Source organism: Manis pentadactyla, chromosome 13 (genome assembly GCF_030020395.1).
Source record: "Manis pentadactyla isolate mManPen7 chromosome 13, mManPen7.hap1, whole genome shotgun sequence".
In the NCBI taxonomy this organism is placed as follows: domain Eukaryota; kingdom Metazoa; phylum Chordata; class Mammalia; order Pholidota; family Manidae; genus Manis; species Manis pentadactyla.
This window is the reverse complement of record NC_080031.1, coordinates 56,062,070-56,088,731: the sequence shown is the minus strand read 5'-3', so window position 1 is coordinate 56,088,731 and position 26,662 is coordinate 56,062,070. Positions and strand designations below refer to the sequence as shown.

Here is a 26,662-nt window from a genome sequence, read left to right as displayed (position 1 = left end):
CAAGGAATTAGCATTTTGAATCCCAGCCAGTGAGTATAAATACTAGTCTTCCTAAGAATGCAGAAGAAGAGATGGAACAAATGACCATCCTTGGTCTGCATATGACCAGGTAGGTGCAAAGACTTTTAATATGGAAAGGTAGCTTTTAAGAAGCTGATACATGTTTTCTTTCTTAGAAGACTATCTATTCTTTCAAAGTATTAACTTTAATGACTTAGAACTTTATTCCTCAAATTTTGTAGAATAAGATTACAGAATGATCTCAAAAGTGTCACAGTCTTTTCTCTATAGCATATATAATACTATATGTCTTCTGTCTACTGTAGGTATGGTTATCCAAATGTTCATAATCAAGATATGTGAGAAATCATTATTCTCACATGAATAAACAGGGACATGTATCTAAATTTAATCATTTTTATAACACAATGAAGATAGGTTCATTAACTTCTGCAACAGAAAACCATGTATTTATAATTTTTTGAACATTTAATTATCTTGCATCTTAAAAACCATGGTAACTGAGATCACATGCAGATATTGAAGAGGCTCATCTCATCTGCTCTTTCATCCCTGTAACTGTCATATATTATGATTAACTTCTCCTTTGAACTTGATTTTCTTCCCACTGCAGATTATTGATGATAAACATCTTTTTTATGTGTCTGAGGGTCCTAAGTGGAATAAGAAAGAGAAAGAATACCATATGGTTTCACTTATTTGTGGAATCTGAATAAAACAAAATAAACCAACAATGAATAGAATCATAAACAGTGAATGGACAGATGGTTACCTTGGGAGGGGAACAAAGGACAGGCTAAGGGGGTGAAAGGGATAATGAGGTACAAACTTCAAATTATAAAATTATTTAAAAACAGGAATGGAAGTACACCATCAGGAATATACAACTCAAAATATTGGTAAATCATTGTATGGGGACAGATGGCAACTGCATTAGCATGGTGAACATATAATAATGTATATAATGGATGAATCACTGAGCTGTTTACCTGAAACCAATACTGTTTATATACTGTTTCAATAAAATGTTTAAACAATAAAATAAAAGCTATTACTTTTACAAATATTATTCAGTGACTTATTTTATCTCCTTTTGAGCTGCTTTAATAATTGAATTTGTTATGCAAACGTACTTTTAGAAAATTCAGCTAGTAAGTCAAGAAAATTTTGATAAGACACAGACACAATAAATAAGCCCCTCCCATAATACAGAATACTGTTTGAATATTCAGTATCAGCTCACTCAGTGTATATGCCATCCTAACAATTACTACCTATGACACAATGAGAGGTTCTTAAGCACAATATGCATTTAAGGAGAGTGAGAACGTGCATGTCTTAGTAACACAATCTAGATTAACTTAAACAGAAATGAAAAAGTAGTAATGGAAAACTTTGCAAGAACCTTATATGTCTCCTTACCTTCTTTTGTCCAATGTTAGGTGAACAGAGTGGAGGACGTGACCCACCTCACGGCACTGACGGGCTTCTTCCTCCTGGAATTCTCTGACTCCAGGGAGCCCTAGATTCAATTGCCTTTCTGTTCTTGCTCATTTACATGGCATCCCTCCTGGGGAATCTTCTCATCATCATCCTTGTCACCTTGGACCACTGTCTTCACACCCCCATGTACTTCTTCCTGAGGAACTTATCATTCCTTGATGCTTGTCTCATTTCTGTCACAGTTCCAAAGTTTGTTCTGGACACTCTCTCTCTCCCAGGAGCCTCATTTCTTTCCCAGGACGCCTGTTACAGGTCCTGCTGGTGGCCCACTTTGCCGCATGTGACCTCTTTATCCTGACATCCATGTCCCATGACCGCTGTGCAGCCAACTGTCTCCCGCTGCATTACGACATCATGATGAGCAGGAGGTCTGTGTGAGGATGGCAGCTGCCTTCTGGGTCTTTGGGAGCATCTTTGGGGTCTTTTACTCAGCTGGAACCTTCCCTTTATTGTTCTGCAGCTCCAGAAAACTCCCTCAGTTTTTCTGTGATGTGCCCTCCCTATTGCTCAGAGATACACCCTACCATTGATGTTAGCATTGTGATTGGGCTCATATATGGACTTTTCTGCTTAGTTTCTATTGGTTATACATTTGTATCCATTTTCAACATAGTGCTAAGGTTGCCATCCATACAAGGACGGTCAGAAGCCTTCTCCACCTGCCTGCCCATCTCATAGTTGTGACGACATTTCTTAGAACAGGTGCAACTGCCTATCTGAAGCCTGTACCTGATTTGCCACATCTTGTGCATTTTTTAGTGTCTGTGTTCTATGCTGTGTTGCCTCCATTTCTGAACCCAGTAATATACAGTCCAAGAAACAAGCAAATCAGGACAGCTTTAGGCAAGGTTATATGGAAACTTTATCATTATAGATTTTATGAGGAAAAGAATAGAACTACTACAAAGAAAGATTAAATTTTACTTTTTAGAGATGCTTTAGATTTTCATGATCTAGTGTAAGTATGTAAATATCTCTATTAAAATAATATTTTATTTCAATATACAAGGATATAGTTCATATTTATTATTCAACTGTATCTCAGATTGTATCAAAATCTGACTACTTATTATTTAGAGTGTGCTCTATTTAAGTCAGACTTCAGACTCACTGTTGTGAGTCCCAGAAGAGACTAGGAAAGATGGTATATCATTGGTACCTGTGAATATGAGACTTGCATGGCTAATGTGAATTTGAGGGTATGATTAATTTAAGGAGATTGACATGGGGGATTTAGCCAGATTTCTAGACAGGAGTAACATAGTTATATAAACACTTAAATCTATAAGGACTTTTCTAAGCCATGTTAATGAGAGATTGTCTATGGAAGAAGGATGGTCTTTCATTGCTGTCTTTAAAGATTTAAGTGGTCATGGCTAAGGAACATTGACAGTCAATAGAGGATGCAAAATACAAGGAAATGGATTTCCAGTAGAACTCTAGAAAGGAATGCAGCCATGCCAGCTAATCTTAGATTTTCACTGCAAGTGATCTGGCTCGGATTTCTAAAACGCAGCACTCTACAATAGTAAAATTGCTTCAAGCCACAGAATGTGACAATTGGTTACAGCAGTCAAGAAAATGAGCCTAAAATCCTTGTCCATGTACAGTTTTTTAAATAAGAATTTCTGATGTGAACAGTTATGATGACTGAGTCTGGGTAAAAAGTAAGGTACATAGAACAAACACAATCCTACTTACTATTAAAACTTTTATAATTTTGCAGAAATTTTTTTATTTAGACTATTTTTGCATTATTCACTATTGTAAAAAATAAGAAAATAATATGCTTTTAATTTATAGCTTTAGTGTGCTGTTGGACTTCATTAATTGAATTTTGAATGAAAGGTTATTGAACAAAGATTAACATTTATCTACTGAATTTCTTCATATAATAAAGTCCCTAATTCCTGTTATGTTGTTATTCATATCAAATATATTAAAATTAGTGTTTTTGTTGTCCAATAACTTTTATTTTCATGACTTAAAGTTGCCTTTAACTTAATTTCTAATGCTCTTTAAAATATTAAAATGGAAATTAATATGTATCTCATACTGTGTGTGGATTAGTTAAAACTACCAAAATTTTTTTGCTTAAGCTTTCATCAAAACACTGCAAACTGAGATCAGCTCTTGGATGAGGTTTATTTTTGTGGGGAGATGCAGCTTATATATTTAATAGAATAATTGAAGAATTTCAGTTGTGTTTACATATTCAATAATTATTGTTCAAATTCTTGGAGGGTGTGAAAAAACAGAATTCATTTGTCACAGGATAAAATGCAGGAAGTAAATCTGAGCTATTTCTTCACATGGTTTGACTGTTAAAATTTTGGTTTAAATAAAGAGAAGCTCCTTGGGTGCCCTTCTTGCTGGGGCCAGCAGGACATTTCCAGGTTGTCAGTATTTTCAGTTCTGTGACATTTGTTTTTTCTTCTTATACCATATTCTTAACCATACTTATTTCAATGAGAATCTTTTTGAACTTTATTATTTCAATTATATGGGATTTGATCTCATACTTGATTTGATATATGGCATGCACCATTACTCTCAATACCATTGTTAACCTAGATATGATTTATTGGACACACGATATTTTAATCCTGATTTGGGAGACCATATAGTTAGTCATTACATAAAAATGGAACCCTTTTGATTTTCTGAGCAAATGAATTAATACATTGATTTATTTAACATGTCATAAAACAACTATCTCCACAATATTTTCTTTTTCAAAAGTTGAGGTTATATATTCCACTCTGGTGTTGCTCTTTTCATCAGTCGTGGACTAATAGACATTCATGAATGATGGCAGGAGTTAGAGATAAGCAGAGGCACAGATTGAAGATTATGCAAAAACATCAATAATAGAGATCATATACACTGATTCCCTCTGAACTGAACAAATAACATATGCTGGAAAATATGTGATCTTTTCTCCTACTGAAGAGGGTCAGTAAGGGAAAAATACACCAGGGAAAAATAACAGCATGAGAGAGGCAGGTGAGGTGTGAGGTGTTCATGCCATGGTTAAATGCTACTGAGTGATCTGGTTTAATAAGGTTTCCTACACAGCTGCCCTCATTGTCCCTAAGAGAATCATGCCTGTCTGTCAGTCCACAGTTTTCCCAAAGGACAATATTTAAATATTGAATATGATTTCATGTTCTCTAGAATAAAAGAAAAGGAGAGGTGTTCAGACAAAGTGAATTTTAGGGATTCTCCCGCATACCATGATATATACAGGAGAAAATTAGTAGAAAGAAGACTTTAGGTAGCACACAACATTAACATTTTGAATCCTAATAGGTGAGTATGAATATTAGGCATTATAAGACTGCAGGAAAATAGGGAGAGGAAATGACCTTCCATCGGCTGCAGTGACCAGGTAGGTGCAAAGATGTTTAATATGCAAAGGCAGATTGTAAGCCCAGAGCTGATATATGCAATCTCTGAATTGCTTTCATAGTCTTCAGCTTGCATTACTTCAATATTTGCTCAAGTTTTCCAGAATAAGAGTGGAGCTCATTCTGATAAGTGTCATAGTCTATATAACTGTGAGGCATTATGTATGATCTGGTCTCCTCTAAGTAAGGTTATCCCAATGTGTATAATCCAGATGTTTAAGAGTCCTTCATTCTCATTCATATTTTAACATGGACATGGAGCTAAATTTAATCTAAGGTCCTTAAACAACCTCAACAGGTATCTTTATATCAAAATTTTTTGAATATTTTATTACCTTGCATACTGAAAAACATGGTAACTTAAGTCACATATATATGTTTAAAAGGCCCACCTACTCTGCTGTTTACATGTATGAAGTAAGAAATTGTTAAGCTAAGTAAGCCTGTCTTATATAATAAAGCACTAATAGCTATACTTACTTAAACATGCTGCTCCAGGAATGCAGATGGGACCTAACTTTCAAGGTGACCACGAAGTGGCAGCCAGCATGCACTTCAACATGATGAACACTGGGGGGTCCTTGAAGCAGCACAACTCACAGATGGAAGTTTTATAGTAATGAAATCTAACCTCTTTACTTTCTAATTGATAGAACTGGATCAAGAGAGAGAAAGAAAACCTCTCAAGTCACAAAACACATTAATTACAATCCTTATTGGTGAAAGTATATCTCTGGATTGATTCAGTTTCACCATTCTGAATCCTTATTCTCAAGTATGTTTAGGTTTTAGGTTTTGTAATTTGGGTCAAATGGAATGTTGAAGGTGTGTCCAGCAGTAGATGAAATGGATAAAGAAGGTGTGATACACATATAAAGTGGGATATTATTCAGCCATAAGAAACAAAATCTTGTCATTTTCAAACACATGGATGGACCTAGAGGTGTTATGCTCAGTGAAATAAGCCAGGTGGGAAAGACAAACACCATGTGGTTTCCCTTATTTGTAGAATCTAAAAACAAAACCAAATGAAACATTCAAGCAAACCAGCAATAGATTCAGTCTATTGAGACATGACTGGTGGTTATTATGAGGGAGAGGTTGGGATGGGTGGGTGAAACAGGTGAAGGGGATAAAGAGACACACAAAAATCTCATCATAATGCAAATTAGTCACAGGAATGAGTGTACAGCATAGTGAGTATACTCAGTAATCACGTAACATCTATGCTGAAAAAATAGTAAATATGCTTGGTGGGATTAAGACAATACAGATAATTGTTGAATTACTGTGCTGTATACTTGAAACCACTATAACACTGTATATCAAGTATACATCAATAAAAAGAAAAATACTATACTCTTTGTATATGTCACACACATTCATATTGTACACATTCCTCTCAAAAGACATTTACTGTGAATGATGAATGTTGGAAACTGAAAAGTTATAATTTCCATGAAAAGAAATAATACTAAAATGTATACAAATTAAGTTTGTGATTAAGAATACAATAAAACCTTATCCTTGTGCAGGTTCTAGAGAAATCCACAAACCTCTGCTCAATAGTGCTGCTTGGCCTCCCAGGGCAGCCGCTCTGTTCACAGCACAGTGAGCATCTGGGGGTGGCTCTGCGGGCCTTATGCCCATCTCCGGAACATGGACACTTGACTCCCTCCATCTCAGCTTTTCCTCCTAAATCGGAACACGCATCAGAAATGTGGAGTTAATGTGGTCCTTAGATGAAGAGATACATTTTCACTTTCTGTGATAGGCTCTGTGTCTTAGATTTCAGTGGTAACGTCTAGCATCACTTGTAATTTGGGCTTTGTAAAGAAGAGTCTTACATAGAGAAACTATTTATTTCTCCCACTCAAGGAACTAAATTTGAATTTAGTAACCAATATGCATTTTTAGAAAGTAAGGGTTCTTCATCTAAATTCCAGTATATTAATAAAATGTTCTAATTTTGTTCATATTAAATGACATTGAAATTATTTTTTTTCCTTCATAATGTATTCAGTATAGTTTATTATTTCTCAGGCACTAAATTACTTTTCTTCATCACAGGTAAAGATCATGATGCTCTTTACCATTGGTATTTCTACATATTTTATAATTGCACATCTATTTCTACCATTTTCTCTAAAGTGTGCCTTTATCCTGTCCTTAAAAATACTGAAAAATCAATCTGGGTGTGAGTAGTTACGTGAATGTATGATTGTGTGTGACACATGTATGTGACTATGAACATGAGAAGACAGGAAGTTGGGAAAGTGAATTTTTACTCCATATTCAATATTTCTACCTACATCTATCATTGATATTAGTGTTCTATGATAATGTTATTATAACTCCATAGATATACACCTCCTGCCTTCCTTGTCCATGTCCTTTCTACCACAAATTTGTATTTCCCTTCTGTAATATAATGCATTTCATCATAAAATTAAATGGAAAATAATTTTACTTTCTGAGATAAATGTATGAGTATCAAAAACTATTACTTAGCATAATACATTCTAGGTCAATTTAGGTTGTCTTGAATGGCAATTTTTTTTTTCATACCTGGATAATGCATTTTAAGTAAGTACCACCTGTTTATCCACTCATTTATTTAAAACCACCTCAGTTGTTTCCACTTCCTGGCTATTGTAAATAATGCTGCAATAAACATGGGGGTATTTATATATTTTTGAGTGTGTTTTGAGTGAATTTCCAAACTAGAATTGCTTGATTGTATGGTGTTTCACTTACTACCTTTTTGCAAAATCTCCATACTGTTTTGCATGGTGGCTGCACCACTCTGCAATCTCATAGCAGAGTACAAGGTTTCCCTTCTCTCCACACCCCCACCAACACCTGTTAGTTACTGTGTTCTTGATATTAACCATTCCTGCTGGCATGAGGTGATATGCTGTAATAGTGATTTGCATTTCCCTGATGATTAGTGATGTTGATTTCTTTATGTCCCTCAGGGTATTGTGATATGTAAAATATGACAGAGAAAGAGGAATGCATTGGTTCCACTTCTATGAGGAGCCTGAAAAAAACAAAGCAAGAAATGCACAATGCACAGTCATGAGCAGAGAGAATGGATGGATGGCAAAGACAGGTGGGGGGCAGGCTAAGCAGGGGAGAGGGGCGAGGAGGGCCTGACTTCCAAGGACACAAAAATTTAACAACAGGGATGAAAGTATAGCATAGGGAATATATAGCCCATAATACCGGTCAATCAATGTATGACGGTGAGCACAGAGCAATGTGTATAATTGACGAATCACTATATTACTTATCAGAAATGAATATAATATTGCATATATGCTATATTTCAATAAAATTTGTTTAATCAATAAAATAAAAACTATAACTTTTACAAGAATTTTTTGGTAACTTACAAAAAATATTCTCTCCTTTTGACTGCTTGAATAATTGAATTCGTTGTACTTTATAGATAATTCAGCTAATGAGCCAGTAAAACTTTGATAAGACACAGACACAATAAAAACTCATGCAGTTTATCTGCCATCCTAACATTTACAGCCTGTGACACCATGACAGGTTCTTAGGGACAACATGCATTTAACAAGAGTGATAATGTGCCTGCTTTAGTAACACAATTCAGATTAATTTAAACAGAAATGACAGGTAGTAATGGAAGGGATAAAGACTTCATAAAAACCTGCTGTGAGTCCTTACCTTCTTATGTTCCATGTTAGGTGAACAGAGTGGAAGACATGACCCACCTCATGGCACTGACGGGACTCTTACTTCTGGAATTCTCTGACACCATGGAGCTCCAGGTTTCACTCGCATTTCTGTTCTTGCTGATTTACATGGCATCTCTCCTGGGGAATCTTCTCATCATCACAGGAGCCACATTTCTTTCCCAGGATGCCTGTCACAGGTCCTGTTGGTGGTTCACTTTGCCACATGTGACCTCTTCATCCTGACAGCCATGTCCCATGACTGCTGTGCAGCCATCTGTCTCCCGCTGCATGATGAGTAGGGGGCTCTGTGTGAAGATGGCAACTGCCTCCTGGGTCTTTGAGAGCATCTTTTGGGTCTTGTACTCAGCTGGAACCTTCCCTTTATCTTTCTGTGGCTCCGGGAAACTCCCTCAATTTTTCAGTGATGTGCCCTCCCTACTAAAGATTTCTTGCTCAGAGTTACATACTGCCATTGATGTTAGTGTAGCATTTGGGGTCATATATGGGCTTTTTTGTACAGGTTATATAGGTTATACATATGCTTCCATTTTCAACATAGTTCTGAGGATGCCATCCTTACAATGATGGTCAGAAGCCTTCTCCACCTGCCTGCCCATCTCACAGTTGTGATGACATTTCATATAACAGCCACCACTGCCTATCTGAAGCCTGTTTCTGACTCACCACATCTTGTGGATTTTTTAGTGTCTGTGTTCTATGCTGTGTTGCCTCCATTTCTGAACCCAGTAATATACAGTCTAAGAAACAAGGAAATCAAGGCAGCTTTAGGGAAGTTTGTACGGAAATTTTACATGATTTTACAGGAAAATAATAGATCCAGTATTTAAATTGAATTATATTTTTTACTATTGCACCATGTTTTTGAGACCTAGTATAAATTATTTAATATGTATGTTAAATGCAATATTATTTTAGGATACAAGAGGAATATTCAGGACAATTAATAAACTGTGATTTTCTCAAAAGCAGAACACTTACTGTTTTGAGTGTGATCCATTCAAAATAGTCTTTCTGAAACACAGCTGTAAGCCTCTGAGTGTCTGCTGAAGATGTCTGTGTCCTAATCCTTGGCAGGTATAAATATGATCCCTTACATAGAAAAGGAGACTTTGGTGACATGATAAACTTGGGGAATTTGAGGAGATTATACTGGATTATCCTGAGGACCTAATGTAGCTATGTAAATACCGTGATGTGGAGAACTTTTCTAATCTATGTCCAAAGTGAGATAAGCATTAGGAAGAAGGGAGGTCTTACATTGTACTGTTGGTTCTCAGGATGGTTGGTGGCTATGAGCCAAGGAATGTGGGCAGACTTTAGAAAGTGGAAAATACAAATAAATGGATTTTCACCAGAACACTAGAAAGGAACGCAACCATTCCAGCTAATCCTAGATTTTCACCGGAGTGGCCAGGCTTGGATTACTAAATGACAGCACTGTAAAATAATAAAACTGTTTTAAGCACAGAATTTGTGACAATTTGTTACAACAGTGATAGTAAACAAAAACAAGCCTCTTTTTTTTTTTACTAAAAAAAATGTGTTTTAAATTGAATTTCTGGTGGGAGAAGGAAAGATTACCAAGAAAACAAAGTCTCATTAAAAGCTGATGAATATTGAAAAGAAGAGGTTCATAATCCTTCCTCTCTAAATTTTTATACTTTAACAGAAAAATTATTTTAGACTATTTTTTCTAGTATTCACTATTATAAATAAATGTGAAATTAATGTGCATTCAGTTTTAGTTGTAGTATTTGATATTGGAGCATTTATTAAAAATAAATTAAAATTTGCTTACAGATTTACTTTAATCACTCCCCTATTTCTTTATTTTGTTGTTATTGTTTATACTGTATATATACTAAAATTAATGTATTCAGTGTCTTTTTCTGAATTGTCACCCATTAGAGTTGATTTTTAACATTTTTTCTAATGTTCTTCAAGATATTACAATGTAAATTAAAATATATTCTGTGCAGGTGGTTTAACAATTACCTAAAACATTAGTTTAAACTTTCATTAAAATATACCAGACTTACATCAGCTCACAGGTTAGGTTTATTTTTTCTGAAGACAACAGCTTATACATTTCATAGCAGGGACTGGAGAAGTTCAGTCATGTCTGCAGATTCTGTAACTGTTTATTGTCCAAATCTTGGAAAGTGTGAGGAAACAGATTTCATTAGTTGCAACACAGGAGGCAGGACAGAAGCTTTGAGCTGCTTCTCTAGAGCTGCTATAATGCTTTATTTCAGTTTTGCAGAGAAAGAGGAGAGAATGGGGCTAAGTTCTTTCTAGTGCCAGTGAGAAATTTTCAGTTGGCCAATATTCTAATTTCTGGGGCATTCTTTCCCAGTCTGAAATAACACTTTTTTTTTTTTTTTTTTATTTTTTTTTATTTTTTTTTATTTTTTTTTTTTAACACTTTTATTTATATGTATTTCAGCAAGGTATCTTTTTAAGTTTATTATTTTAATTATGTGGTTTTTATTCTCATACTTCATCTGCTACATGGCATCAGCCATTAGTCTCAATACCTTGGTTAATATCACTATGATTTATTGACATACCACTTTTCATCCTGACTTGGAGATCTGATTTGTGAGATAGTTATTTATGATATATAATTGGACCCCTCTGCATTTTCTGTGCAAATGAAGACATACATTTATTTGTTTCAATATGTCATAAAACAGTTATCTCTATAACATATTCTTTGTCTAATGATTATGCTATATGGCTATGGTTACCTATTCAACTTTTTTACTGGTAATTAGTCCATTTGATTTTATGTTTTTTCATGAGTCAGTCTTGGAAAGCTGTACATTTCTAGGACTGTGTTTATGTCTTCTAGGTTGTCCAGTTTATTGGCATATATTTTTTCATAGATTTCTTTAGAAAACAGAGCAATAATGCAAATAACTACCTAACAGTAATTTCATACTATTTAATGACTTTCTAAGTGTAATTCTATTTTTACATGCAACAAGAAAAATTACAAAACAGTACAAATTATAATTAAATTCCTTACAGCAAGCCATAAAGATTGAATTTACATCATTGCAGTATTAGATAACAGTAAAAATTAATTTTTCCATTACATTATTTTATGTTTATCTGCATAGTCATGCTCATATTTCTCTCATTAACATTCTGCGAGCTTCATTTATCACTCCTCATAATGTAAGAACTCATACTGAAGACTGTCTCCAGTGAGGTGAAAGAACAATAAATAAGTAAATAAATATGTGCAGCTACATCAAACAAAAACCACACAACAAAGTATGTCATCAATAATATAAAATGGCGATCTTTTCAATGGGAACATATATTTTTAAATGATATATCTGACAAGAGTTTAAAATTTAAAATACTTAAAATTACTTAGTATGCAAGATCAAAGAAAACAATCTGATATAAAAAAGGTCAGAGAACCTCAAAAGACTTTTTTTTCAAAGGCATGCCGGTGACCAACATGAAACTATGCTCAGCATCACTAATCATCAAGAAAATGCAAATCAAAACCACAATGGGTATACTTTACTGAGGGTGGGTATTAGCTCTTTAATGTTTAATAGAATTCAACTGTCAAGCCACCTGCTACTGATATTTTGTTTATTGGGAGATTTTTGGTTACCTATTCAACTTTTTTACTGGTAATTAGTCCATTTGATTTTATGTTTTTTCCTGAGTCAGTCGTGGAAAGCTGTGCATTTCTAGTACTGTGTTTATTTCTTCTAGGTTGTCCAGTTTATTGTCAGATAATTTTTCATAGATTTCTTTAGTAATAATTTGTATTACTGTGGTTTCAGTTGTAATTTTTACTCTTTAATTTCTGAGTTTGTTAATTTATGTCCTTTTTAATTGATAAATTTGGCTAGTGATTTTTTTAATCTTTTCAAACAACCAGCTCTTGGTTTCACTGTTTTCACTATTTTATTATTCTCTATTTTATTTATTTCTGCTCTGATGATTATCATTCCCTTCTACTAACTTTGGGTTTCATTTTTTTCTCCTTTTTCTAGTTTCTTTTCTTTCTTCTTTTTCTAGCTTCTTCAGCTGTGAGGTTAGGCTTTTCTTTTGGTTTTTTTTTTTGTTTCTTGAGATAGGTCTGCACTGCTATATATACTTCCCTTTTATAACTTCTTCTGTGGCTTCTCACAGATTTTGAACTTCTGTATTTTTTTTTTATTTCTCTGCATGACTTGCTGGATCTCTTCTTTGGCTTTTTCATTGATTCATTGATTAGGTAGAAAAATGTTGTTTAGTTCTTAATTGCTTGTAGTCACTTTTTTCTTTATGTACTTGATTTCTAGCTTTATATCATTTTAATCTGAAAAGATGTTTGATACAGTTAATCTTTTTTATTTTGCTGAGATACTTTTTGTATCCTAATATTTTATCTATTCATATGCATCTGAGAAAAATGTGTGTCCTGCTGCTTTTGGGTGGAAGGACATGTATATATCTGTAAATTCCATCTTCTCTAATGTGACTTTCAACATATCTGTTTCCTTATTTTCTGTCCAGATGATCCATCTTTGATGTAAATGGGGTATTAAAATCTTCTAATATGAATGAATTGCTGTCTATTTCCACATTGGTGTCTTGTCACATTTGTTCTATATTTTTAGGTGCCCTGTGCTGAGAGCAGAGATAAGTTATATCCCTTGTTAGAGTGATTCCTTTATCATAATGTAATTCCCTTACTTGTCTCTTGTTGCTTTCCTTGTTTTGAAGCCTATTTTTTCATATGCAGGTACTGCTATTCCTTCTACTTTCTCCCATATATTTGTATGAAATATCTTTTTCCATTGCTTCACTTTTAGTCTATGTATAACTTTATGTCTGAAATGGTCTCTTGTATCAGCATGTAGATGGGTCTTCTTTCTTTTTCCATTCTGCCACCTTATATGTTTTGATGGTGCATTTCAATCCATTTATATTTAAGGTAATTATTGTTAGATATATACTTATTGCCATTTAATTAATTGTTTTCTGGTTGCTTTTGTAGTTCATCTCTGTTTCTTACTTCCTTTCATACAGTTCTCTTCTTATTTGGTGGTTTTCTTTGGTGTTATGCTTGGATTATTTTTCTTTCTTTCAATATTTTGTGTTGTCTGTTAAAGGCTTTCAGTTTGTGGTTACCATAAGGTTCATAGATACTTTCTAAATATCTAACAGTTTATGTTAAGTTAGAAACATAAGAGTTTATAACAGTTTATGTGTTACTCTATTTTGAACACAACCTAAAAGTACTATTTTTCATTCTTCTTCCTCCTCCACACTTTGTGTATAACATGTCATAATTTACATCTTTTGTTTATCCCTTGACTGATTTTGTGTAAAGTTGGTTTTATTGCTTTTGTTTTTCTTAACTTCATTCTTGTGTAGTAAGTAATTGGTCTACACTTACTATAGGATTTACTATTTACTATTTATCCTGTTTACGATAGGGTTATTTCCACTGTTGAAAATTACATAGGTTAATAACATTTCTATTTACAGCCTTTAATATAGCTGGTTTAGTGGTGGGGAATTCTTTAACCTTCATTTATCTGGGAAAATTTTTTTCTCAACTTCAATTCTGAATGATCTACCTGTGGGTAGAGGATTCTTGGTTGTAGGTTCCTCCCTTTTAATATATTAAGTATTTATTGCTACTCCTTTCTGGCCTGTAAAATTTCTGCTCAGATGTCTGCCAATACCCTTATGGAGTTTCCCTTATATTTAACTGTCTTTCTCACTCTTGCTGCTTTGAAAATTGTCTTCTGATCTTTAATCTTTTCCATTTTAATTACATATGTATTGGTGTTTTCAACCCTATTGTTCCTTTTATTAGGGGATCATTGTGCTTCCAGGATCTAAGTGTCTATTTCCTTCCCCAGATTGTGGAGGTTTTCAATGATTATTTACTCAAAGAGATTTTCTACTCCTTTTTATCTCATCCTTTTGGAACCCTATAACATCACTATTGTTGCATTTAAAGTTGTCACACAGCTCTCTTAGCATCTTCTCATTCTTAGAAATTTTTTATTATCTGTGTTTGTCAGCTTGGCTACTTTCCTGTTCTCTATCTTCCATCACATTGATTATTTCCTCTCTTCCATCAGTCTATATTCATTCCCTCTCTTCTATTTTTCATTTCAGTTATTGTATCCTTTAGCTCAGAGTCACTCTTATTCATATTTTCTATGTCTTTGCTGATGTTTTCACTGAGATCATCAATTATTTTCCACAGTTCAGTGAACATCTTTATGACTGTTACTTTGAAATCTTTCTCAAGATGATTGCTAATTTCTCTTTCATTTGGCCCTATGTAAGTGTGTTAATCCTTTCTTTTGTTTGTTACATATTCCCCTGCCTCCTAATTTGGTCTGGGTTCTTGTATTTCTTCATTTGTCCTAGATAGAACAGCTATGCCTGCTCATCTAAAATGCTGTGGCTGTCTGAAGTATGCATCCTGTGGTGTCCAGGAGCTGAAGACTCTTTGCTCGCCAGTGCCTGGTTTCCTTTTGCAGGGGATCTGTGTTCCTGCTGCTGTGCTGTGGGTAGGGCCCACCTCTCTGCCTTCCCGTCAGTAGTAGGAGATCGCTGTCAGCATGGGCTGGTGGTTCTCCTCTGCCAGCCCTTTCTGTGATGTGAGAAGCTTCTACTGGGATTCCTTTTGGGCAGCTCCACCCTCTGCCTGCTGGTCAGCAACAGTGGTCTACTGATGGTCCTAGCAGGCCAAACAGGACGGGCACAGGAAATAAACCCAGATTAGATATCAAAGTTCTACAGCATTCATGTACTCTATCCTCTTCACTTTACAATGAAAAGAACAAAGGCCAGAGGGGGAGCAAAAATCTCCTAAGTTTTAAAAAAACACATTCATTAGAGTGATTTAAAAAAAATAAATAAATGACCTTTAGTCCTTTTCCAGTTATGACATCTTAACACCATGTTGGACTGACTTTATTTTTGCATAGAGAAAACGTGTTTAAGAAATCAACCAACATCACATGAGCCAGCGTTCTTCCCCGCGAGGTGTCCTGCTGCCTGGGGCCTGCCGACTGCTCACCGCACTTACCCAGTAGGACAGTCCGGTGATGCCCCTTCTGCGGGGGCGGGGGGCGGAGAGGGGGGCGAGAGTGAGGCGAGACCCGCCATGGGGTCTGCCTGCTGCCATCTAAGCCTCACCTCTGTTGATCCCCAATTTCTCACCTGATGGGCCCCCTGCGACTGTGCCTGTCTTAGGTTGTTCCTCCCTTGAGGAATCTTACCCATTTTATTAAAAAAAATAATAATAATAATAATAATAATGGAGAAATGTGGGATTCACATATAAATCAAGTATAAAAATCAAATGAATATTCATATTTGACCTGATTGTTTATACTTCATAATGTGTGATCAAACCCGAAAGTTTCTGTGTTGACTGCCCTTGTACTGTTCACCATGTAAGAACTTATTCTGTGTCCTTTTGGTTGAGCATATTTTTACATATTAAAGCACAATAGAATGATAAGGATAGATGGTGTTGAAATAAATTTTTGGCCCCAAATGGAGCCACTTCTGCCTGGAGTTTCAAGTCAGCAAAGTGAAGTTTCATGTTCTTACAAATGTTCTTCTTGACCAGGAACACACTATATCCAGTCCACCAATAACCACATGCCAGGTCCTCTCTGGGCTCGACGTCCCTTGACATTTTAAAATAATGCCAGATATGAGTCCTCAGCTGATCATGCCTTACTCCCCTTCCAATGCTCTATAACGCTTGCTTTTATCCAAAATCCCTTGGGAGGGTGCTCCACTGCTTGTGAGCACTGAGCTCCCTCAGACCACAGACTGCTTCCCTTGGATAAAGGACATCAAACTCATTATTAAATTGCTTTAGTTTGACAAGGGCTACTGACAGGTAACTAAATAGCCTGATAGAAAAATGGAATAGACAATAACAGCTACCTCACTGGACATTTTTTTTTACATTACAAAATTGTTCATGTGAATTTTTTACATTACAAACAAAAAAAATACAGAAATGTATATATGAATACAGCTAAATGTAGAATGGTGACTTTTTTTTTCCCTTTCAAGAGGTCATAATTTCCAATTCTAGTAAAATAAAGAGACTGCACATAGGTAGGAATAGGTTGGTGGTTAGCTTCACAATTTTGCCTAGAAATGAACTATAAATGCATTTCCCCCCTGCTTCTTACCATGAAGTATAAAAACAGAATTAAAGGAAAATTCTTTTTGTTTCATAACATATGAAAGATGCTATATTCTATTTTAGCAGGATCAATATATGGAAAATACTTAAATTAAATGTTATTACAAAAATGAAGCAGTAATGAGATTCTGAATAAATAGGGTACTAAATGAGAATGTATATTTAAAGAATCCAAAACAAACACACAAGCAAAAGATTGTTATAAAAAAGCTCTAGGTGGTAGGTAGATGCAAGATAAAGGTAGAAAACATAGTTTAACGCTGTAAGAGAGCAAATGTAGATGATCAGGTGTGTGCCTATAGACTAAATATTAATCCAAGCTAGACAAGGGCAACAAAACATCCACGGATGCAGAAGATTTCTCTCTATTTCTTTCCCCGGATGTGCACTGCAAGTCTTACTGGTGATACACTTTGCAGGGTCTGAGGTGTCCATCCTCACCGCCATGTCCTATGACCGCTATGTGGCCATCTGCCACCCCCTGCACTATGAGGTCATCATGAACAAGACAGCATGTGGGAAGTTGGCAGCTGCCTGCTGGGTCCTTGGAGGATTCTTCGGAGGTCTATATGCCACTGGCACTTTCTCTTTATCTTTCTGTGGTTCCAGAAGAGTCCCACAGTTTTTCTGTGAGGTTCCCTTATTATTAAAGATTTCTTGCTCTAAAGATCATATCACTATTAATGTCAGTGTGGCCATTGGGATATTTTATGGGTTTTTTTGTTTACTTGCCATTGTTTTCTCATACATCTATATTTTCAATACAGTGCTAAGGATCCCATCTGTACAAGGCAGGTCACAAGCTCTCTCCACCTGCTTTCCCCATCTCATGGTTGTGTCCACCTTTCCCCTGACAGGAGCCATTGCCTACTTGAAACCAGTGCCTGAGTCCCCATCTCTCCTGGACTTGCTGCTCTCAGTGCTGTATGCAGTGCTGCCTCCCTCTCTGAACCCCATTATCTACAGCCTTAGGAACAGATAAATCAAGGCAGCCCTGAGAAAGCTCCTGTGGAAAATAGGTGGCAGTGTGAAATAGAAGAAATAGAAATACAATTGCCAAAGCTGAATTTTTCTTTCTTATTCTCATTAACAGTCTTTATGATATTGGGTGTGTAACAATTCTTCTCAGTTGGTTTTCTAAAAAATAATCTAAGTTTGAAAGATTGGAATTCCCCCAGCCTCAAAAAAGCTCTAGTTTTTATCAAGATATATTTCACTTAGTGAATCTACCTCTGAATTTATCTTATCTTACTGACTTTAGCAGATTTACTTTCATACAATAATTTTGTATGTTTAGAAGTTTCAACAATAAAAAGCTACCAAATTTGGACATTTCTATTTGTATCTCATTTTCAAACATTAAATTCATATATCAAATTTTAGCTAATTCAAAAATCATGTACAGAGAATAGAACAATTATGCATATCAAATTTCCTGTATTGAATTTCATGAATTTTACATGAATACTTTTATCAATATATAGATATTAGGTAGTGGACCTTCCATAAGAGATGTATTAATGTGTTTGAAAAATGAGGTTGTATTTAATGTATCATTATTGTGCTGGTGTATTCTAGCAGCTACTAGTTTCATTTGTGTGATGTATTTTAAAATAAATTTTTATCAATATGGTACCAAATGCATTATTTAGTTATATTCCCTCTTATTCTATTAGAAACATTGCTTTTCATAAACTCATAAAAACAGAGTTGAATGGTGATTACCAGATGGGTGGGGGTAGGGGTATTTAGGATAGATTTTTTTAAGGGTACAAACTTGGAACTAATAGATAAACAAGCCCTGGTGATATAATGCACACATAGTGATTATACACAATGCTGTCTTATAAACTTCAAAGTCTCTAAGACACTAGATCTTAATTGTTTCCACCAAAAAAAAGAAAGTATAAGTATGTGATGTGACAGAGGTTAGCTAACACTATAGTGGTAATCAAACTGCAATATGTGAATCAAACCAACACACCATAAGCTTACAGAATGCTATATGTAAATTATATCAATAAAATAAATTTAACAAGAATATTATAGGAAATATATAATGTTTTCCAAACTTGGAAAATCCAGAATCTTTTTTTGTTTAATGTAAAAATTAATAGGGTATTTAAATAATTAACTTAAACAACCACAGACACCTCAAAACACTGGAAGTTGATATTTCTCTGTTGATTTCATATGTGTCCATTGCTTGATTTGTATTATGGGAATCTAAGTTTAAAAGAGAGTAAGAGGAATCATTAGAAATAAAGTTGTTCTTTAGTTAGGTAGATGTACAACATTTATTTTGGGTATCCAATTCAGTAAGAAATTTTTAGTAGAAATTTAAAGAACATTAATTAAATAAACAAATACCATATAATTTCATTTATGTGTTGACTATAAATACAAAACAAAACAGAATGAACAAAATAGCAGGAGGCTCATAGACACTGAGAAGGGACTGGTGGTTACCTTGGATGAGGGCTTGGAATGGGTGGGTTGGGGGAGGGAGGGTGTTAAAGGGAAACAAAAATTGTCAATCATAAGTTTGTCACAAAACTTTAGAACAGCGTAGAGAATATGTAATGTCTTCCTATGTTGACAGTACCTGTACTAGTTGATAGGATTTAATAATATGAGTAACTGTAGAACCACTGTGTTGTATAATTGAAACCAATATAAGATTGTCTATCAACTGTACTTCAATTCAACAAAGAAAAAAATCAGCAATAACACTTAAAATAAAAATGTATTTGCACAACAAAGGAAATAACCAACAAAATAAAAATGAAACCTATGGAATGGGAAAAATATTTGAAAACCATAAATCTGACAAGGGGCTAATGACTAATATATGCAAGGATTTATACAACACAATAGAAACACATAATATGATTAAAATAATGGCAAAGGACCTGAACAGATGTTTTTTCCAAAAGAAGATGTACAAGTTGTGAACAGGAAAATTTAAAAATAGTCAGTATCACTAATCATCTACAAAAACATGCCAAGCAAACCATAATGATCTATCACTCACATTTATTAGGGGAATCTTTATTAATAAAAAAACAATGTTGGTGAAGGCAGGGAGAATAGGGAACACTTGTACACTTTTAGTAAGAATATAAATTGATACAGATATTATGACAGTTTAATATCAGGCTTATACCTGTGTTTTTATGTTTACTGTAAGAATTGTTCACTAAAAGAAACACGACTGCAGCAGTGCAGGTGTGGATTCAGTGATATGGGTACCTGCTGGACCACTGTGCTGTATACCGGAAACCAATAAAATATTTTTTGTCAATGAAACTAAATTATTTAATTAATTATAAAAATAAAGACATGACAGCCAGGTAAATGTCTTTCAACCAATCAATAAAGAAAATGTAGCAAGTGTGGATAACGTATGGAATTGATTGTCACAATGGAGTATCATTTAGCATAAAAAAGTGCGGACCTTTATATCCCCTTCATGTATTTCACCCATCGTTCCAGTCCTTCCCTCTGGTAACTGCTGTTTTCCATGTTTATAGGACTATTTTTCTTTTTTAGATTTCACATATGAGTGAAATCATATGGTATTTGTCTTTTTCTGCCTGGCGTTTTCACATAGCATATTACCCACTAGGTCCAACCGTGTCACAAATGGCAAATTTCCTTCTTTTTTGTGACTGAGTAATAGTCCATTTGGTATATGTGCTAATCTTTTATGTCCATTCATCAATCTACTGGTATTTGGGTTGCTTCCATGTCTTGGCTACTGTATGTACATAATGGTTCTATGAACATAGGTAAGCATATATATTTTGGAATTAGTAATTTTGCTTTCTTCAGATAAATTCCCAGAAGTGGAATTGCTGGGTCATATGTTTTTTTTCTATTTTTTAGAGGAATCTCAATGTTGGTTTCCCACAGTGCACCAACTTACATTCCCACTAACAGTGCCTGAGGTTTCCCTTTTCTCTTCATACTCACCAACACTTGGTATTTCTTGTCCTTTGGATAGTGGCCATTCTGACTGGTATGAGGTGATATCTCACTGTGGTTTTGATTTGCATTTCCCTGATGATTACTGATGTGGAGCATCTCTTCATGTGCCTGTTGGCCATCTGTATGTGCTCCTTGGAAAAATGTCTGTTCAGATCTCTGCTCACTTTTTAAAAGGGTTATTTGGTTTTTTTTGTCTATATATTTTAGATGTTAACCCTTAATTGGATCAATTATTTGTGAATATATTTTCCTGAACTGTAGGTTGCCTTTCCAAATTGGAGTAAACGTGTGGTGAAACTAACCCTCAACATATATATTACTCCATATATATGTGTGTAAATATGTTTATATGCCTGTGTAAAACTCTATTGAATGAGAGTTGAGAAATGTGGCACACTGTTATTGTTACTACAATGGATAATTGAAATCATGTACATAGGAAAAGAAGGGGACTTCATTTTCCTTGTATTATCCATTAAACAAATGAAATTGATACACATAGGAGCAATTTATCTTTACTTAAATAGCACACTGAAAAAGTTAATAAAGGGAAATTTTCCATTATAATATATGTTTAGGATGGATTTTATAGTCATGTTTGTTACTGGAAGCCACATATATTTCATATAGTCCAATTTGTTGGCTGTAAGTATGGGCTTGGGAGCTAAAATGCTGGGCTTGACCATGGACTTTGAAAATTGCTAATTTTATTTTATCTTATTCTTTTCCATTCAATTATATCAACCATCTAGAAACCCATTCAGTCTATCCAAATATCTATCTTCCTTTCCCTTCAGAATAAATAATATGAAATCATGTCTTATATTTAGAATTATATCTATTTCATTCTACACTTAAAAATAAAGAATATAACCCTTAACATTATGATACATTTGGGGCTTTTAAAATGAAAAGTATGTGAGAAGTTCTTAGAGCCTTGTCTAAGACATCATTATTTGTAGTTGTTACTGTAGTAGTTTCACATGACAAAGTCTCTAGAAATAAGTTGCACAGAAAAAGAAAATGAAACACAATGAAATGCATACATATATATTTTTGATTCTCACTCTCAGGCTGTTCCAAGCATAGCTTAAGATGTTCCAATAACCAAATTGAATATCCGATTTTAAATTTAAATGAACTGAAACTAATTATGTCACTGTCATGTTAGCTACATTTCAAGCCCTTAATAGTCACATATCTAGTATTAAAATATTTGATAGTACAGTTCTGGGCACCTTTGACTTGTAAGCTTATGTCTAGTGATAGAATTCCTACCTCTAATTTAAAAACTCACTTTTTAAAAATTCTCCATTGAATATTATTTTAAAACTTTTGTGCAATTTTTGGTCTCTGTCATGTCCTTTTTGCTGGTATGATCTTCAAGTTATGCCATCACAAACCAGTATTCCCATATATGAGCTTCCCAAATTCAATTAAAAATGCAAATATTTGCAATCTTGTTAAATATTATCATATTGATCATCATCTGGATTTTAGACCACAGTCAGTGGGAACCCACATTCCTTGGAGACGCCGTCAAATGACTAGTATTGGATATTTGACTTAATTAACTGCTTGTGGAGTCCTTTAGGTAAGTGTTTTACTATGTCAGAAAATAATAAACAAATATGTTTACACCGTAACACATTCAGAACGTTCTATAGGCCCATGGAAACTATGGAGAAGCTTTCTGAAAGCACTGGGCATATTTTGCTTCCATTTATGAGGACCACACTTTCTTTTTTCAGATTCAAAAGACCTCCCTGAACTGAGGTGGGGGCACTATTTCCACTCATTTTCATCTGAATGTTCCCTGTGACTGTGACGTTTCGGGGAAACGGAGTAGGAAGGCATGGAAGGGAAGTGCTGTGCAGGTCTGCGGGGCTCCCACAGCTGAGCCGGGTTCCCAGGGGATGCAGGAAAGTCTATCACAGCGGAAGCTCCGCGAAGCAGGCGAAGGAGGACCACGACGCTGGGCAAAGGGACACACGGCCCGGCTGTCGTGGCGATGCTCTGCCTGACTGTCGCCCCGCACCACCAAAGGACCAGCGACTTGTCATAGTTCTGTGTCCTGTGAGGACAACCATATGAAACCGCCTTGATTCTTCTACATTACACTACTGCTTCTCCTTTTTCTCCTCCACTTGAAGTTTTGGTTGCATTTGTCAGTGTCTGTATAGGTATATTAGTGTGATTTACCACATACTTGTTGTGATTTCTCCCCAAAATTGAGTCATTATAACATGTACCTGATTCTCAGATCAACTTTTTCATATTTTAATGTTTTAATAATAGGCACTCAACTGAAAATTGATATATTCTTTTAATGTAATGTTTACTTTCCTGAAAAATGTATACCTATATTTATTATGCATTTGAAATGATTTAACTCTTGATAAGGAGTATGTTAAAGAGGGAGTTATGACATGACTAGTACATTCTCAGAAATAGGACAGGCTCTGTGAAGACAGAGAATTTTTGCATGGGCTTCTCACACAGACATCACAGACACCACTTGCTGTGGTTGTAGCAATGTGCCCCTTAGAAGAGCTGTAGGTAGGAGTTTTCTGTTACTACATGCATGGGACTCCCTAGCGGAAATATTTAAACTATTTTCATCAGCTATGTACAAGGGTTTAGAGATTGGGAAATGCATAATGTATTCATAATTCTCTCTAGCAAGCTAAATAAGAAAAATGCCAAGAAGATGATAGTGTGGGAAGAGTAAGAACCTCATACAAATATCATGTTTATAAAGATCAGAACAAGAACCAAAGTCAGATGTAAGAGGAAAGCCCTCCTGATATCTATATAGTTAAAAGATATAAAGTGAAAAAGTATAAGGGAAGACAATATCTATTAAAACAGACCACCTGAGGCTATCAGCAGCAGGACTCAGTGATAGATTCATCTCTAATACAAATAATTTCAAACAGCTAGTTAATGGCAGAACAGAAAAGGAATTCCTATTTCCTAACTTCAAATTAGGTCATCTTTCCTTTACTCCACTGCTTCTCACATTCCACAGGACTTTACCTAGAGCTGATTTAATGTCCTTGTTCCTCAGACAGTATATAAGAGGGTTCAAGGTTGGGGGTACAACCGAATAGAATACAGATACCAGCAAGTCTAGGAGAGAAGGCTCATTGGCGGCTGGCTTCAAAAAGGAATGCACTCACAACAATGAGGTGAGGCAGGCAGGTGGAGAAGGCTTTGAAGGCTTTGGACTGCTTCTCTCTTGCTGGAATCTTTAACCCAGTGGAAAATATATACACATAGGAAACAACAATGCATACCAAGCATGAAAATGCATAGCAGACCCCAAATGGCCACGCTGAGCTTAATAGTTGCATGTTCTTCAGAACAACTGAGCTTTAACAAGGCAGAAACGTCACAGAAAAACTGATGGATCTTATTGGACCCACAGAAATTCAGAGAGAATGTCCCAGCTGCGTACAAGATTCCCAAGGCCACTCCATTGAGCCAGGACACTGCCATCAACTGGACACAAACTCCTTTGTTCATGGCAGACTCATAATGCAAAGGGCGGCAGATAGCGACATAGCGGTTATAAGACTTTGCAGTGAGGATGCCTATCTCTGACTCAGCCATCAGCACCACCAGGAAGAGCTGTACCACACATCCTAGGAAAGATATAGAGTCAGTCAAGGTGAGGGTGTTGAGGACAGATTTGGGGACTGTGGCAGAAATGAGACTCAGTTCTAAGCAGGACAGATGCCTGAGAAAAAAGTACATTGGTGTGTGGAGGTGTTTGTCCAGAATTGTGAGGAGGATGATAATTAAATTCTCCAACACTGCCACTAGGTAGATCACTGAGAAGAGAACAGCATGCAGCTTTAACAGCATCTGGCTCTCAGTAAAAGTCACAAGCAAGAATTCCATCATTACTGTCTGATTCATCATGTTTTAAAATTTTAAGCCACCTGTTGAGTAAATAAGAAAGTTATATTAATATAACAAATTAAGAAATCATTTGCTTCTTTATTTTGAAGCATGTATAGTTCACTACAATGGGTTAAATGGAAAGTTTTAAAATGCCAAGATATTCATATACAGAGCCGACTTAGGTACAAAACAATTATGGGTAGAACAGCCCAATATAACTGGGCTTAAATTTACTGTGGAAGAAAAAAAGAACTCCACTGCCCTCATTATTACTTGAAATGATTTTAAAAGTTCATTTCTAGTGGAATTCCAGGATTAGCTATGTAACAGTAATTGTAATAGAGTACATATTTGTTATGCATCAATGTTATCCTATTTGATGTAAATTTTGGTGTGTATTAGGTGTCATAATGAATTTTCTCTTTCCTGCATATTGTAATCTGTTTAATCATTTAGATGATACTCCAATTTATTATCTACTTCCCATTGAAGAACATTACAATTGTTCCCCATTTTTCATAAAAATGTTAACTCTGTGATGAAAATGTCATTATAGAAATTTATGTTCCTTTAGTGCAGATATTTACTGTATCAGAAAAATTAGAAGGATACTTTTGACATTTTGATGAATTGATTTAAGAATGTACAGTGCCATGTTTTCTTAAAAAGAACAAAATTTAAGACTATAAGCCAGGTATTTAGCATGTAACACTAGGAAGCATTTAATTAACACCAAGAACCACCAAATATCAGGGATGTCCCCTGCATCTAATGAGAGAAGCAGAGCGTCCTCCTCTCTTAAAGACACACAGGCTTGTCATCCAAGATCATACACTTAACCTAAAATGGGGGGGGGGGGATCATGCTTTCCTCCTTCAGATCGTCCTTATCTTTAGGGACTCTCTTTAGCATCACTTCAATGACAATTCATTTCCCTACCAGCCTTGTTTCTTCCCCAATATATGTGGATTTTTCAGTGGACAATGTAAGTTTAAGGAAAAGTATTCCTCCTTAACCTGTGTGCATGAAACCCAACCTTTGGTGCCCAGGCTCTGGCTGGGCTCTACAGAGAGACACTGTGCGGCCTCCATCTCTGCCCGCGGGAGCGTCGGCGGCGACCTGTCCTTTTCCTCCGTCAGGCATCTCAGGAGGCTCGGGCCCTGAGCCCATCTCCTCTGCATCACTGCTCAGCTCCCCAGTGGCTGCGTTTGCACGCCATGCCTCCACACCAAGCAGTTTCTCTTAAATGTAAAGGTAGTGGGAATTCATAATTGGTATCCTACTTAGATTCTTCTGCCAGTGGGAAGATTCTCATTCACTTTAATTTCAGTGTCTTGATTATCTGAGTACACCACGGCTAACACAGTGTTTATTTGCCTGGAACAAAAGCCACAATGGATTGTCAAATTTGAATTTTCCATTGTGCTTTCCTTGGTATTTCTTCTCTACAACTGGAAAATCAGGTGTTTTTCTATGGATGGTTCCTTATATGTATTCTAGACCTTTCAAAGTAATGGTTTCTCAAATTTTTGCAAGTTCCATTTTGTTGATATTCTGTTAATCTGAAATTCCCAAAACTATAAACTACAGCATAAACATGTGATCTGATCAGTTCAGCTTATTGTTTACAATGTGGACTTTTTTTTTAAATAAAATCAATGATTTTAACATGAAATCTGCATTTACCAGTTTCAAAATCAGAAATAATTATTAATATTTTCTGCAATCAAACACAATTATTAACATTTTATAATGAAATTTTCCCTTAATATTGTCTAATGCAAGTCATCTAGGGTAGGTTAAATTTACAAAACCAAAATAAGTTAATATTTTCTATTTTCATCTTATAGGAAAATGTATTGAAGTTACCTAATTCTAAATAA

At 35.2% G+C, this 26,662-nt stretch overlaps 1 protein-coding gene and 1 pseudogene across 1 annotated transcript; one reads left to right on the top strand and one right to left on the bottom strand.

The window, feature by feature from the left end:
• The first annotated feature begins 71 nt into the window (after nt 1–71).
• On the top strand, nt 72–17,910 carry LOC118920663 (olfactory receptor 14K1-like). The gene is made up of 3 exons (XM_036901908.2): nt 72–109; nt 1,743–1,892; nt 17,235–17,910. The coding sequence occupies exons 1-3, from the start codon at nt 72–74 to the stop codon at nt 17,860–17,862; spliced, it is 816 nt and encodes a 271-aa protein (XP_036757803.2). The 3' UTR covers nt 17,863–17,910.
• Nucleotides 17,911–23,862: 5,952 nt separating this feature from the next.
• Nucleotides 23,863–24,797, bottom strand: LOC118913118 (olfactory receptor 14K1-like; annotated as a pseudogene).
• Nucleotides 24,798–26,662: the final 1,865 nt, after the last annotated feature.

Bases quoted from the DNA above. Each gene is read 5' to 3' on its own strand.
- LOC118920663 (XM_036901908.2), top strand. From the start codon at position 72: ATGGAACAAATGACCATCCTTGGTCTGCATATGACCAG. The intron at 110-1,742 runs GTAGGTGCAAAG...TCTCTCTCCCAG, and splicing joins CTTGGTCTGCATATGACCAG to GAGCCTCATTTCTTTCCCAG. The intron at 1,893-17,234 runs GTCTGTGTGAGG...CCACGGATGCAG, and splicing joins GACATCATGATGAGCAGGAG to AAGATTTCTCTCTATTTCTT.